Source organism: Magnolia sinica, chromosome 3 (genome assembly GCF_029962835.1).
Source record: "Magnolia sinica isolate HGM2019 chromosome 3, MsV1, whole genome shotgun sequence".
NCBI classification, from domain to species: domain Eukaryota; kingdom Viridiplantae; phylum Streptophyta; class Magnoliopsida; order Magnoliales; family Magnoliaceae; genus Magnolia; species Magnolia sinica.
In genome coordinates this window covers 109,058,087-109,072,650 of record NC_080575.1, presented here as the reverse complement: position 1 = coordinate 109,072,650, position 14,564 = coordinate 109,058,087, and the positions used below count along the sequence as shown (strand labels likewise).

Sequence of the window (14,564 nt, the reverse complement as noted above, 5' to 3'; positions counted from 1 at the left end):
GTGGGCCAAGAAAATGGGAATTTTATATATGGGATGCCCACCAACCCTTTGATTGTTGGTGGGCCCACCATGTGTATGTGAGATCTACTCCAACAATGCCTAGCCCCATGTTAGGTGCAAAACAAAAAATCAAGTGACTTTTGGTACAGGTGGGCCACACCAAGGATACAATTGAAAAAGTGTGTTGGTTTGATTTTTATAAGACTCACCATGATTATCATATGAAATCCACTCCAACCATAAGATGCTGCCCTAAAATTTATGCATGGGACTAAAAAATTAAGTACATCCATCATTCAAGTGGGCACATCAAGAGAAATTTTTTTAAGACTCACCATGATTATTATATGAAATCCACTCCAACCATAAGATGCCACTCCAAAATTTATGCATGGGCTAAAAAATTAGGCACATCCATCATTCAAGTGGGCCACACCAAGAGAAATGATCTTGAGGGTTAGTTTTATCAGGTAGATTGTTTTTAATTGTATAGCCTATCTGAATCATGAATGGAGCTGATTTTTGGGACTGGCTCAAAAATCATGAATCATGAATCATAAATCATGCATGGGGCTGACTCAGCTAGCGGTACTCCAGGACTGATTCAAAAATTGTGAATCATGAATTATGCACGAGGCTGACTGACCTAGTGATAAGGTGGATTTCACATAAACATCATGGTGGGGCCCACCCAGCCACTGACCCTGTTCTCGCATCAGTCAAACAGCATGTTAATAAATTTAACGGAAACGTAGTCCAATGATAATTACTAACATTATCGTGGGAGCTTGTCGAATACCTTTTTAAAAAAAGGTACCATTTCGAGAAAAAGGCACGGTAATGTATTTTCTATATTAAGCAGCCCGTTTGAATTAGGGAGATTTAGACAAGACTTAGACGACTGGACAGTCCATTGGATCCAGCTAGTGTAAATATCACACTGATATAAGACCTCAAATATGTAGCATGAAGATCATTTGCCAAAATAAAAGACTAAACAACAATTCAATCCATTTATTCAACACCTACCATCATGGAATACTTATGGTTTTCAATATTCCTTTTATCAGGCAATCCTAACCATCCAATCCATAGATTGAGAAAAGGTCAAATCTTGAATCATATGAGTCTCTCTTTTGCAGGGTAGCTCTTTATATATGTTCTAAAGTTAATGGACGGTTTAAATCAATCCGTTGGACCATCAAATTCAATCGACCCAACTTTATTTTATCTGTATTTTATTTTATTTTTTATTTTTCATCCAAACCAGTTTTAACAACTGATAAAGCTAGTTAATTTCAAATTACCGGTTTAATCCGACGGTTAGTAATTGGCGACTGACGCTCAAGTATAAGTCGCGACGGAGGTGGGACCGCCTCTCCAAGTAATACCCGACGCATTGAGATCCTATTCCCCTGAGCGGAGAGAATGGGAGATAGCAGCTAATCTTATCTTCCTCCATCCATCCATCCCAAACAAAAGCAAAGCAGAACGGAACGGAAAGCTCTTTTCCTTTGTCTCTTTTCCTACTCTCTCTCTCATTAATGCTCGCTCGGAAATAAAGAGCAGGTTCCTGCATCCGCCCAAAACCCCTACCCATAAGATTCGAAACTCTCTCTCTCTCTCTCTCTCTCTCTCTCGTTTCGTTTTAGATTGAGTTCCATGCCGATTCCTAAATTCGGCTCTCAAATCCCATCCACATACAATTCTAGGAAATCCATTTCCTAGTGAAGGCAGAAATCATCATCAGATCCTCACGCAATCAAGTACGTTTGCTTGCTCTAATTCCTCAACTCTCTCTTCTCTGTCTCCGTCATTTTGATCCTCTTTTCTCTCTCTTTTTTTTTTCCAGTCATATACCAACGATGAATCACTGCGTTCCAGATTTCGATATGGAAGACGACTCTTCCGTCCCATCTTCTTCTTCCGGATTCCACCATCTGAAGAAATCTACTCTGTAATTATTTACGGAAATACCTTTCCTCACTTTCAATTTCACTTTTTTTTTTCTTTTTAGTTTATTAGAATTTCCTTCTTTTTTTTCTTTTCTTTTTTTTTTTTGAATTTTTTTCAGGCCGGAAGATGATGATCTTGTGGAGCTTTTGTGGCAAAACGGACAGATCGTGATGCAGAGCCAGAATAAAAAACCTCAGAAGAAATCGCCGAAATTCTCCCCTGCCGACGCCGTTCTTCCCGGTCGGCCGGGATGCGGGGCTGGAGACGAGATCGGATTGTCCACAACGGTGCCGGCGGCGAATCAGCTCTTCATCCAGGAAGACGAGATGGCGTCGTGGCTGCATTATCCGATCGACGACTCCTTTGACCGGGATTTCTGCGCCGAACTCCTCTATCCGGCGCCGGCAGGGGCATCCCAGGCCCCGGCGGATCGGAGGCCGGAGGAGAAGCCGGCGCTGGTGCAGGAACCGGAGCAGCCGCCACTGCGGCTGGCTTCTAGCTCCCGGCCTCCGGTCCATCCGGCGCGGCGGGCCGAAGTGGAGGCGGGCAGCTTCGTGAATTTCACGCATTTCTCGAGGGGGAAAGGGAAGGGCGAATGTCGGCCGTTGGATTTGGAGAAGGCGGGGAGGGAATCAACGGTGGTGGATTCGAACGAGACGCCGGCGGGGGTTAGGGTTTTGAAGGGAGAGAAGGCGGGGGCGGAGCTCTTTGGCGGGAATGCGGGCGCGGGCAGCAGCACGTGCGGTGGAGGCGGGGAGAGGGAGATGGGCACGTGCGAGCAGACGTTGACGTCATCTTCGGGTGGGTCCGGTGCCAGTGCTGAGCGGCTGCTGAAGTCGTCTCCGGCGGAGGACAGGAAGAGGAAAGCCAGGCAAGGAGACGAGTCTGAGTGCCAGAGCGAGGTGAATTTTTCTTCGTTCTCCTTCTTTTCTCCATGCACAAGTCTAACGTGCGCCGGGGTATTGCTCGTAGAGTTCGTTTTGACCACATAGCTAGTGGAGCTCCCCAGTCGGATGATCAGAACCGTCCATCTTGTGGGAGCACCCTAGACGTACCGCATTAATAAACTTATCGCGGCATGGATGATTCTGACCGTGTATATTTACAAATGAATGTGGACCATTCATCCTCATCATAGCCTTGTCCTGATTATTTTGGTCCGTACAATTTCGACTATTGAAATAAAATGTCGAGTGGTCAACATTCAACTCAAAAAATGGATGGCCAACATCACCTTTTGGAGTGGGGCCATCAACGTTCTCACAGCATGCTTTAGGTGCACGGCGAGATGATACGGTAGAGGAAGAACCTCGGTATGGTGGAGCAATCTCTCCGCCGTACACTCTGGCAGGGTGATGCATCGATGGGGTCCACCCATTTGCTGGCATGCACAATCTTATCCGTTCCTTCTTTTTACGTAGTTTATTCCGCTGCATTTTTTACCGTTAACTGTTTTTTTTTCCTCACCATTACTATAATGGCCTTAACGGCCACAAATGATATGGATAGGATTATCTAATGGTTTTGATTTTGAGACATAAATCAGCCATGCTATGCCCTCCAAATGGGCGTACCTGATTTTCCCATCTCCCTGCCACGTGTCCTATAGGAAAATTGCTCTGCCGTATCACGGTTCCTCGTGCTCCGCCGTATCATCTCCTTGGTACTAAGCACTAACCTTTTTCTATTTATTTTCTTCCGTACTTAGTTTATTAACCCTACATTAAGTGGTACGGTTTTGTTTGCTATGTCATCGTTCGTGAAAATTAATGGCAACCCATCACGACTATACGTGGCACGTATTCAGTCAATCTAGATAATCCAATCCTCACATCCGTGATACTTGAAGTACGATCCTAACCATCAATATTTGGATGGTCAGGATTGATGTGCACGTATGCAGTATGCTACACTTGGTAAATGGTGGCTAATGCACAAACGACGTGCCGCCGAATAACGAGCTTTTCACTTATCAAGACTGCTGTTGCCGCGCTTCTTCTCTCAAAGGGTGGTACTGTAGTGGATTAGGTTGCGCTTGGTGCGCAATGTTCGGGCTCAGGTAGCACTAGTTTGTCCATTGATTTCAGGATCCGTGCATTGCTCGGCTGGAGTGCCAATTTACTCCACTGGCCTCCAAGCTGGTTCAATGATGACGTGGAAATGACTCAACAGATTGTCCTTTGTGGGCCTTCTACACTAACTACCTTCGTACGTATAGGTAGTCTCAATGGCATCGTCCATCAACTGGGCCTTGCCGTGAGTGGCCCATCCTAGCATGACTGAACCTTCAAATGGACTAAAAGACAGTGGGTGACGGTTGGTCAACTTAAGATTGTCTGATCAGTGTAGCTTTTGGGCTGTGGTCGATCCATCACACCGCCAGAGAGATGTATGGTCCTGATCCACGGTTCCGGTTGTGGGGAGTTTCAGTAGAGATAGCCTGCTGAATCATTTACAATGACGAGAGGTCACAACTGTATTATGGGTCACAACTTATATCCATTACAAACAAACAATTACACTTATTTGTTTATCTATCTGATTAGTGGACATCCATGGAACGGTTAAAATTGAAATATATCCAATGGTCCCATTTCAACAAACAAGTGTCCACGGAACAGCTATAACTCATAATTTAATGTCCCATTTTAACAAACAAGTGTCCACTGAACAGCTATGAACCATAATTCAATGTCCCATTTTAACAAACAAGTGTCCACTGAACAGCTATGACCCATAATTCAATGTCCCATTTTAACATCCCACGGCGTGCGTGTGTGGGGTGTGTATGTGCGTGTGTAAAAAAAAAAAAAAACGTCCCTTTTTAACAAGCAAGTGTTATTGGATCAGTGGTCAGGATTATTCAGCCAATTCGATTTTTGGACTGTGACTGAGTGATGGTGGGTTCCACAATTTCGCTGGTTATATATGAGTTGGTATATCCTGGGTGTATAATTTCCGAGTGCCTGTGTATCAAACATCATAATCTGCTGGAGTATCAAATAACTCCCCAAAAATTAATTTATAATGAATGAGGTTTTACCGAAATGAAGCGTGCGTAGGTAATAATTTTGTACTCCACTCTTCATTAAAAAAGGAAGAAGAAAAAGAAAAGAAATTGGATTCTGATGCACTGCCGGGAGAAGGGTAAATATGATTGCGAATTTGCATGGTATCAGGGGAGGTTTCATAGTCTGTCAAAGTGTGACGGTTCATAAGCATGCACTTAGGACTGTACACGTGGCTTTCAGGTACTCCAATTAAACCTATCAAATCGTTGGACCCACAATTTGGGCGGTTTAAACTGAGTTACATACATTTCCCACATCGGATTTTGAGTTCCATGCGTACGAACCACCACATTATGCCAGTAGTATGGGCCATCACTTATTGTCAAGCACTCTTTTGTCCATACACGTGGCACGAATTTGGAGATGCAGACCGTTGAGCTGTTGTCCCTACCTTAGTGGTGTACAACGCAGAATCACTCTGGTTGGATAATCCTCGCTACCAATTTGAGCATTTCTGTGGATTACAAATGGACATTTAGAATGGTGCTCATCCACGCATCCTTGATTAGCCGATTAAATTGCCGCGCTGTGATTTTTTGGTTTGTTCCTTCCAAAGTAGGACCCAACTAAGATCAGTTACAGCAAGTGGCGCCCATGGTGCAGGGATCCAGACCGTTGGTCGGACGGTCTGATGAGCACCACCATGGATGGGCTATTCCCTTTTTAGGAGAATCCTAACCTTTCAATTGCGGCCCAAAAACATTATGTTGAAAGATGAAATACCAGATGGTCCACATTTGACTGAAAAACAGCCCAAGATTGGACGCTACGGTCTTCCAATCTGTGAGAGATATAGGGCACGGTCCATCCATGGTTTGGATTACCGAACCGTTGGCCCCATTTGTCATACTGAAAACCCTAGTACCCTGTGCAAAGGTCTCGGCTCAAGCTTGCATGTTTTGCAACTTTTGGCTAGACGACTGTTAGTTTAGAACCATTTTGAAAATTCTGGTGACTCATCCTCCTCACTTGTGGCGCTCATGTACAGTTATCCAGACCACCCAAGTTGCAGCTCCCATTGTGGATGAAGCATGCATCTAAAATCACTCTGATCAGGCAATCCTTACCATCCAATGAATGACTATCAAATGGATGGTTAAACGAAAAAAAAAAGTGAGTGGTCCAAATTTGAAGGGGAAAGTCTGATGGTGAATGTTATCTTATCAGTACTTCTTTTTTTTTTTTTAATGCTCAAGTTGGGTCCAAAAATTTGAACGGTCTAAATTGTTGTGCAACTATGCCAAGTGTACCGTTGAAGAGTCCCACCATTTTAAGCCTTGGGCAAGTCCCGTATGACTCATCCTAGTCAACTCAGATTCAGTACCACCAGCTGCAGTTTGATACCATGAGCCGCCCTGACTTGGGCGAGTTGGGCTGATCCTCCTCCATCTGGGCAAGTCACTACTCGACTTGAGATCGAATAGGATTATCGGAGTGTTTTTTTTTTTTTTTGTTTGTGCATACACTCGGACACCCACCCACACTACATGGGCACTGGATCCCTGCTCTCAGCGTTGAAACAGAGTTTCTCTACCACTGAGCCATGGAGCTGGACCCAAGATTATCGGAGTTGCCAAGTCTCAAAATCATGCTTTGCAATGAAAGAGAATTATTAAGGATAAAAATTAGAATATAAATAGTGCTAATTCTATAGTTTCATGGTAGACACTTAGAAATGGTGAATGGTCCATATTCAATGTTTGCACATGACCCAACTGATGACTAGCTACATTTTCTGGGTCTTCTTCGTGGTGGGCCTCGCCTGATGAATGGCTCGGATCTCAACCCCTACATAATGTTGGCTCGTTTTCTGTGAGGCCCCTTCATCTCACATACGGGGGCCATCCTATTCTTTTCGAGATATGGGTGGTGAAAATTCAAGGCTTATTAATATTTCTCCATTCTTAGTTGAGTCATTTTTTGCTGGAGTAACCCTTTTGGCTGAAACCATAGAGGAGCATTGAGTCTGTTTCTCCTACACACCAACCAACTTGAATTCATGCCGCATGTCTTCCTTTCTTTACATCTGGTTGATTAACCATTTTGCCCCTGGGAAGTGAAGAGTTCCATACTTGTTTGTTTATCTTTGTTTGGTTGCTTTTTTTTTTTTCCTCTCACCAATACCTCATCTTTTCAATCTTACCTTCAATGATCTGTTCAATTTTGTGTGTGTAAGGATGCTGAGTATGAATCCGTCAACGAAAAGAAAATTGCTCGTCGATCCACATCTGCCAGAAGAGCCCGTGCTGCAGAAGTCCATAATCTTTCTGAGAGGGTGTGTTCTTCTTTTCTCTAATTTTCTTTCATATTAGGAGTTTCGTTCACTGGCATACGAATCCATTTTTGTTGGGAGAATTGCACCATAGTTTCATACATTGCTTTGTAATGCAGAGGCGTCGAGATCGGATCAATGAGAAGATGAAGGCATTGCAAGAACTCATACCTCGCTGCAACAAGGTTATACTACTTATCCATTTTATTTCTCTATTCATGGACTTGAATCTTCTAGGACTGAGGGATAATTTTCTTATTTAAAGATCTCTTTTTCAGTCAGACAAAGCTTCAATGCTGGATGAGGCAATTGAGTACTTGAAGTCCCTTCAATTGCAAGTGCAGGTGCAGTTTTGCTTCCGAACTCCTTATTTATTTAAGAGAATGATCCAGTTTGAAACAACTGCAGTGCAAGTTTGTCACAGTTTGTCTTCCGAAATATCTGATAAAATCGGAACAATACAGGAACATTTGTCACAGTTTAATCTGATGATTAGTGCAGCACACTTTATTTGGCCTTTTAGAAGGTGACAGACCCACTTTCCATCTCCTTGATCAGATGGTGATAGATTAACTGTAATAAGATCTCCTTACCCGTGTTTAGCACAGTATCAGTTCTCTATTCATGAGGAACAATGAACAATGACTTAGAATTCATTTAAAGTGGAAAGTAACTTAACAATGTTTGATTGTCAGTTGGATGATTTTTATATGTGGGGATCACCTGGTTGTGTAATGAGCCCGACACCTGGTCAGTTTTAGGTGGTGCTTCCCTCATGTGATTGCTATCTGATCAAAAATCAGATGATTTTAATGATTTCTTTCGAGGATTCCTCCTGATCACTCTTATTTTTTATTATTTCCATGGCTTATTACTTAAGGGCCTGCTTGGGTGACACAAAATGATTTCATCTCATTTTAGTTAATAGTAATTAAACATTAGAGATTATAGTTTACATAAGTTTTTGGTTATCAAGATTGTTTTTAATCCTTAAAAAATATCTAATTCTTATTTGCTATTGACTAAAATGACTTAAATGTGATGAACTCATTTTCAATTAGCACCCAAACAGGCAGTATGGTTTTATTGGCAAATTGAGGAAACCATAAGAGTGTTACTAGCACTGGCAGAGCTTCTGACTTGACATGAAATGGTGGGTTGAGATGATAGAGGGCCAGAAAAATGTATTGCAGTTGTCCAAATCAACAATGATTTAAGATTCAACTTTCCTTTTTATTTTTTATTTAAAAAAAAAAAAAAAAAAAAGAAAAAGAAAAAAAGGGTATGTGATCATGGAACTCAGAAAGTGGAAATTCCAATTGCAATTGCATATGGGAGCAGAGATTGTTTATGTCTGGGATTAATTTAATAGATTGGTGAAGCATTTGCTCTACCTATAATGAAAGTCATATGCAATTGTCTGGATTTCTGGATCTTAAATGTTTTTCCTGTATTTTTCCTAGATTATTTTTTTCACTCGTTAGATCTGGAAAAAGAACTTCAATTTTTCGGCATGCTTTGCAAGTTGTTACCATCACCCATTGCATTTGGGCACCTTCATGGTTTGTCTTGAAGGTCTGCCCTTAAAAATGTTCTTTTCTTTGTTTCTCTTTTCTTTTTCTTTTTTCTCTTTTCAAAATGTTAAAACCTACTTATTTAACAAGGAAAGTTCATAATAATCAACTTGTGCAGATGATGTCAATGGGGTGCAGCATGGCCCCCATGATGTTTCCTGGTGTCCAGCAGTACATGCCTCCAATGGCGATGGGGATGGGGATGGGCATGGGCATGGAAATGGCAACCAACCCCGGCTTCAGCCGACCGATGCTGCCGTTTCCACCAGTCTTACCAGCCACAGCCACTCCTGGATCTGCTGGAGCCCATTTAGGTCCAAGGCTCCCTATGTCAGCTTTCCATCTACCACATATTCCTCCATTTGATCCATCTAGAGTACAAGCAACCAACCAGCCTGATCCTGCATTGAACTCGGTCAGCCTACAAAGTCCCCATCCACTACAAAACCCAAATCTTGCCGATCCATATCAACACTACCTCAGCCTTCACCACATGCAAGTGCAACCTCAGGTGTGTGGCCATTTTCTCAACTCTTGTAATCATCATGATAACCATTTCTATCATGGTCAATTTCATTGCCGTGGTCTTTGGTGTCATTGTCACATACCAGATGATATTCTTCATTTACTATATTCTTTTGGTTGCATTTTTGCAATTAAAGCTTCTCTTTATTTATTATATTTGTATGTTGTCAGGATCATTGTCGACAGTCCTCATTATCATTATTAGAAATTTGAAAAACACATTTCTCACTTTCAGAATTGCAGCACCCTTAACATGTGGATCTCATAGGTTGTTTAAACCCAAATGAATATTTTGTTAAATTTATGAACATGAATTTCATATTTACAAGTTCATCACATCTTTACACAGAATCAGGAAATGGCGCAGCCGGGCCCCAGCAAGGGAGCTGAAACTCCAGAAACTCACGAGTCCGGTAGGTTGATTTGTCTTGTATATTTACTTGGATTTTCTTTTTCTTTTATATCTAAACGATGAAAACAGAAGACCAATTTGAGGCTTCATAAAGGAGGTGTTTACGAGTGGATATGATTGCCATTTTGAGTAATGATCTCCTACAACCAATCGCTGGTGAGCTTAACATACAACCCACTAGATGTGCTTAGGCATCATGTGTAAGACACCCAAGCCATGCAAGAGAGGTTGGGAACAACATCACAACACAAAAAATCCTGGTATTAGGACAACAGACAGCTTAAATCTAACCTGCTGAGGGTCTGACTCAACGTACTCGTGTGGCTCACCCCATTAGTGTGACAAACATTGCCAATATATTGAAAATCTCTCAATATTCTCGCAAAAACATTAATGAAACGATATTATCGTGATAATATCATGAGGATTTTAAACTACTGTTAGTTTTCAAATTTTTGTGATTTTTTTTTTTTTTTTTGCCGAAATATCCTGATATTCATCTGACAATAATTTGAATTTAACTAATTCATTAATAACTATATATAAAATTTTAAAATCGCTCATCAATTTATAGTAGTTATTTTTAATTTCTAATTTTCAGGGAGATTTTTCTTGATACTATCCTGGGAAAACCCCTCAAAATTTGAAAATCTCCTGAGAAATATACAGAGAAATTCTCAAGAATGAGATTTGTCACTATGCACCTGATTAGCGGACTAGCCTCACTTTCACATCAGGTGATCTTCATTGCGTGGCCCCCACCTCTTGCACAGCTTGGATTGCCAACACATGTGACAGGTTGTGTCTTAATCTAACCTAACTACTGGTTCTATGTGATTATCACTTTCCATATCTTCTTTGGTAGGTTGTATGTCTTGAGGCCCGCCTTGTGTCTGGCTAATTTGTATTGGGTTTCATTACTTTAACCACCCACCCTTAACTTAGCACAGGAATTTAGACAAAAATACCATCAACTACTAGATAAAAGACGGAATTGAATGTCGTTTAGCAAAATCATGGAAGTGTGTACATATGGAAAAAGTTGTAATGGCATTTTCATTATTTTGCCGGTCAATGGCCCTGGTTCCCTTGTGTTGTAAAATAATGGAAATCTCTCTCTTCTTCTTCTTCTTCTTTCTTATTACGGAAGTACCCCAATGATGTTGCTAAAAGATGTTTCTTTATCATCAAACACCGCCATGCTAGTGACCTTTCATGCAATTTTCTTTGCTAATAATCGTGAGGCCTGTATCCTTCAAAAGAAAGAAAGAAATTAAAAGAGCCATATGGCTTGGTGATATGCTGCTCTATTGGCAAGAAATCTGATTTAGTACAGGATATCATTCCTGAGGAAGCAGCTATTAAGCTCTCTTTCTGTCACAGGCACACCTCCTTTCAAAATTTTGTTTTGGAATAATACCAACATGGCTCAATGCTAGCACCAGAAGTGGAGAAACAAGGGTGCATTTATCTATAAGAGAGGATTTAAATATCAATTCCCCATCGAGTAGCTGAAACATGAACAAAGAAAAAAACTGCTATGATATGGAGAATGATGTCAAGAACCTAACCAATACGTCAAAAGCCCTAGGACTGATGGAACATTTCAAGCTAGGCTCCTTAAATTGTTGGGATCGTAACATTCCACCATGCTCTGCAGCCGACATCTGTGACGGCCCACTATGTGGCGGCACTCACTTTGGCCTCTTGTCCAAGTAGCCCTTTCCAAGGTGTGGCAGTCTGGTTATCCAGGTAGTCCGTTCCACTTGGTGGCTGCAATCTGGTTGTCCAAGTAACCCTTTCTACGTTGTGGCGGCTTTCACTCTGGTCCAGGTTGCCCTTTCCACTGGTTGCCCCTTCCGTTACTCGAACAGTTGTAGGTCATTTGAAGAGGTAAAGCTCCCAAGGGCCAAAGATCGGCGGGAGGATAGGGCCTTACTTTAGATAACTTTTTAGCCAGCTAACAAATGCGCACGCCACTCAAAGTCAGGTAATAATCCCATAGTTCTGGCTCAGCGGGTAACAAACTGCACATTTGTCACTCAACGGGACATGGTCTTGGCTCTGATACCAATTGTTAAAAACCTAACCAATACACTGAAAGCCCTAGGACTGAAGCAACGTGTCAAGCTAGGCTCCTTAAACTGTTGGGATTGTAACAAACGATGAAGGGAGACACAAGCTTGCGCTTAATTACAGGGGCTCATGCACATGAAAGCAGCTGTTTTTTCCCCCTCTAATCTAGCCTTTTGCTTGTGTGTGGGTCCCTTATATGGTGCAAATCATAGGCTGCTGCAATTGCAATTTCTCTCTCTTCATCATTTTGTGCTTTTGATGTCCAAAGATTCATAATCTGATAATGACTCATTTGAATGGTCAGTAGAAGATAACAGAATATGGAAACGATCAATATAATTGCTTGCACCAAACTTCGGTTTCAGCAATTGTTAAAACCTGACTTGCAAACCATCGTTGATCAGATAATGGTTGCATGCGGATCCCATCGCCAGATATATTCATAATGTTTAATTAAACATGAATCATGTATAAATTTCTTTTTTCTCTTCTTTTCTTCCTTTTTTTCTTTTAGTTTTGTTTTTTCAATCTTCTTGCTTGGGCATTGCAGGTTGAAATGTTGGGCCAATGAGCGGCGAGAGGCTGCCCCACTAATTTTTGTAGAGTAAGGACAGCATCCTCCTACTGTATACCATCACCCTCAAGACTAAGATGCGGCTAACCTGTAACTATTACCATATAGAGTGCCTTTCTTTTTCTTAAATCATCTATGCCTTTTTCTCCTTCTCTTCTTTCTTTACGATCTGTATGAATGTAGTTGATGGTTGTTATAGTCTGTGTGTGGCTGTTTGGCTAGGGGTTGATCTTCTTTATGGGTTTTGCTTCCCCTATGTGCTAGTTCAGGATCACCAGCATGGGCCCACATGTAGAGATGATCCAAAGATTGGAACGGTTCATCATCTGTGTAACTACCATATATGAGCTAATAGTGCAATGACAACACCCCAAGAATGACCCTGACATTTGATTCTGTCGAGTTAATGTGATCCATTGAAATTTAGCTTCACCTAATGATGGTTAGAGTCATCCGTTAAGCTTAAGTTTCTTGGAGTAGACTGTGACCAGCATCCAGAACATGAACCGTTTCGATAATCAGCGCATCTCAGCGTGTTTGGCCCCAATGGGTCGACACACAAGTTGCTGATCATGAGCCATGAGGTAGGCAGAACGAACCCTTCATTGTGTGGCGAGGAATTGCACTTTGAGAATGATGGGTTTGGGTTGAGAGGTAAATATTGGCTTGAAATTCATGAAAGTTTAGTGGCCCACCACTTGGGTTAATGAGTGGAGAAGATAATGTTGTAAATGGAAAACAGTGGAGGAAAGGGATCATTGTCACGAAGAGCTGTCTGAATCTTGTTTTCTTTTTTCTTTTTTTATTATATCAACGGTGGTTAGGCGTGGGGACTCTCTATTGGCTTTCTCATAAAAGGAGGGAGCATGGAGGCATGACCACTGATAATTGGGTAGTTGAGAAATCAAGTCAACCAACTGATGTTCTCCGCAGACACCATGACCATTGTCTTAACAGTGTAACCTCAAACCTCTTCTTCGCTAAGTGACCATGATGACGATCCGTCCGTCCATCCTCTTTGACCGTGCGAAATTTCGAACCGAACTTGTGTGTGTGTGTGTGTGTGTTTTTTTTTGGTTTCTGTGCTTTTCATGGTCTATTGTGAAATCGACCTAGTTACTGGTTCCAATCCATAATAGAATTTCTTGCAATTTCACTCTAGTATTTGTTGAATGATAGAGTGCTGGGCAGTATACTGTAGCTATTGTGCTTGGGAATCCCCCCACCTTACGACAGGGCACGCACTTCATATCCCGACTGCCCAAATAGTAAGACCCGCTGTTGATGGATTACGACCCAACATGACTGGAGTTATAGCCCATCTAAAGAGGGTCTTAATTGTTTGGGCCGTTCGGATTCAAGGGATGTGCCACGTGTACAGCCGGGGAAGCCCTGGTGCTGTTGTTATGGTATAATGCCCAGCAACCAGTCAGTCTCTGTTGTTTTCTAGTTTCTGTTTTTTTTTTTTTTTTTTTGTTGGTCTATGGTGTATGACAATTTAGGTACGGACAAGGTAACCTGCTTGCGTTTTTGTGGACCATCCAATGAATGTATTATTTATTTAGCGGTACATACAAGGCCACCTCCAATACATCGGCCACGCATTATGTTTTGATTTTTTTAATAATTAGTATGAACAACGCCACGTATAGGTGAAGATGCAGGGACATCTACGACACAGATCATTCAATTGGTGACCCCAGTGTGTTATGTTGACCCATGATTCGATATTGGCCACACTTGCATGAAAGAGGAATGCTATTATTCCCTCATGTTAGATGAGGTATCATTTTGCAGGTGGGCCAAAACACAGCACTTGTATAGGATTTGGGACCGTTGATAGATAGTACCTGCTCTTAAGATGCGCTGATCTAACAATCAAGAATGACCACTCATCATGTCATCACCAATCTCACATAAGTATGTCTTCGCATGTGTCCATATATAGTCAGGACATGTTCTTCATTGAAATTCAGAGAAAAACTTACCCACCTCCGATCCATTGATCTAGGCGGGCCATGTTTTTACCCTATTGAATGGAATGAGACTTGCTCACAGAACACATCACAAAAAAAATAAGTAAATAACTATCGGTTTTAAGCTT

The 14,564-nt window shown here is 41.7% G+C and overlaps 1 protein-coding gene across 3 annotated transcripts; it reads left to right on the top strand.

Moving 5' to 3' along the window:
• Positions 1 to 1,403: 1,403 nt before the first annotated feature.
• LOC131240650 (transcription factor PIF1-like) lies at positions 1,404 to 12,856 on the top strand. 3 transcript variants are annotated; one of them, XM_058239031.1, is made up of 9 exons: positions 1,406 to 1,766; positions 1,885 to 1,957; positions 2,075 to 2,858; positions 7,204 to 7,302; positions 7,419 to 7,484; positions 7,578 to 7,643; positions 8,992 to 9,384; positions 9,748 to 9,811; positions 12,437 to 12,856. In XM_058239031.1, exons 2-9 carry the CDS (start codon positions 1,893 to 1,895, stop codon positions 12,439 to 12,441), a joined length of 1,542 nt encoding a protein of 513 aa, XP_058095014.1. In that variant the 5' UTR covers positions 1,406 to 1,766; positions 1,885 to 1,892; the 3' UTR covers positions 12,442 to 12,856. The 3 variants fall into 3 exon arrangements, with proteins under 3 accessions (XP_058095015.1, XP_058095014.1, XP_058095013.1); XM_058239030.1 differs by having other exon boundaries at positions 1,853 to 1,957; XM_058239032.1 differs by lacking the exon at positions 8,992 to 9,384 and having other exon boundaries at positions 1,404 to 1,766; positions 1,853 to 1,957.
• Positions 12,857 to 14,564: the final 1,708 nt, after the last annotated feature.

Excerpts from the sequence above, each read along its gene's own strand:
- LOC131240650 (XM_058239030.1), top strand. The coding sequence starts at position 1,866 with ATGAATCACTGCGTTCCAGATTTCGATATGGAAGACGACTCTTCCGTC. Across the intron at positions 1,958-2,074 it reads CATCTGAAGAAATCTACTCT|GCCGGAAGATGATGATCTTG; the intron begins GTAATTATTTAC and ends AATTTTTTTCAG. Across the intron at positions 7,485-7,577 it reads TCATACCTCGCTGCAACAAG|TCAGACAAAGCTTCAATGCT; the intron begins GTTATACTACTT and ends TCTCTTTTTCAG.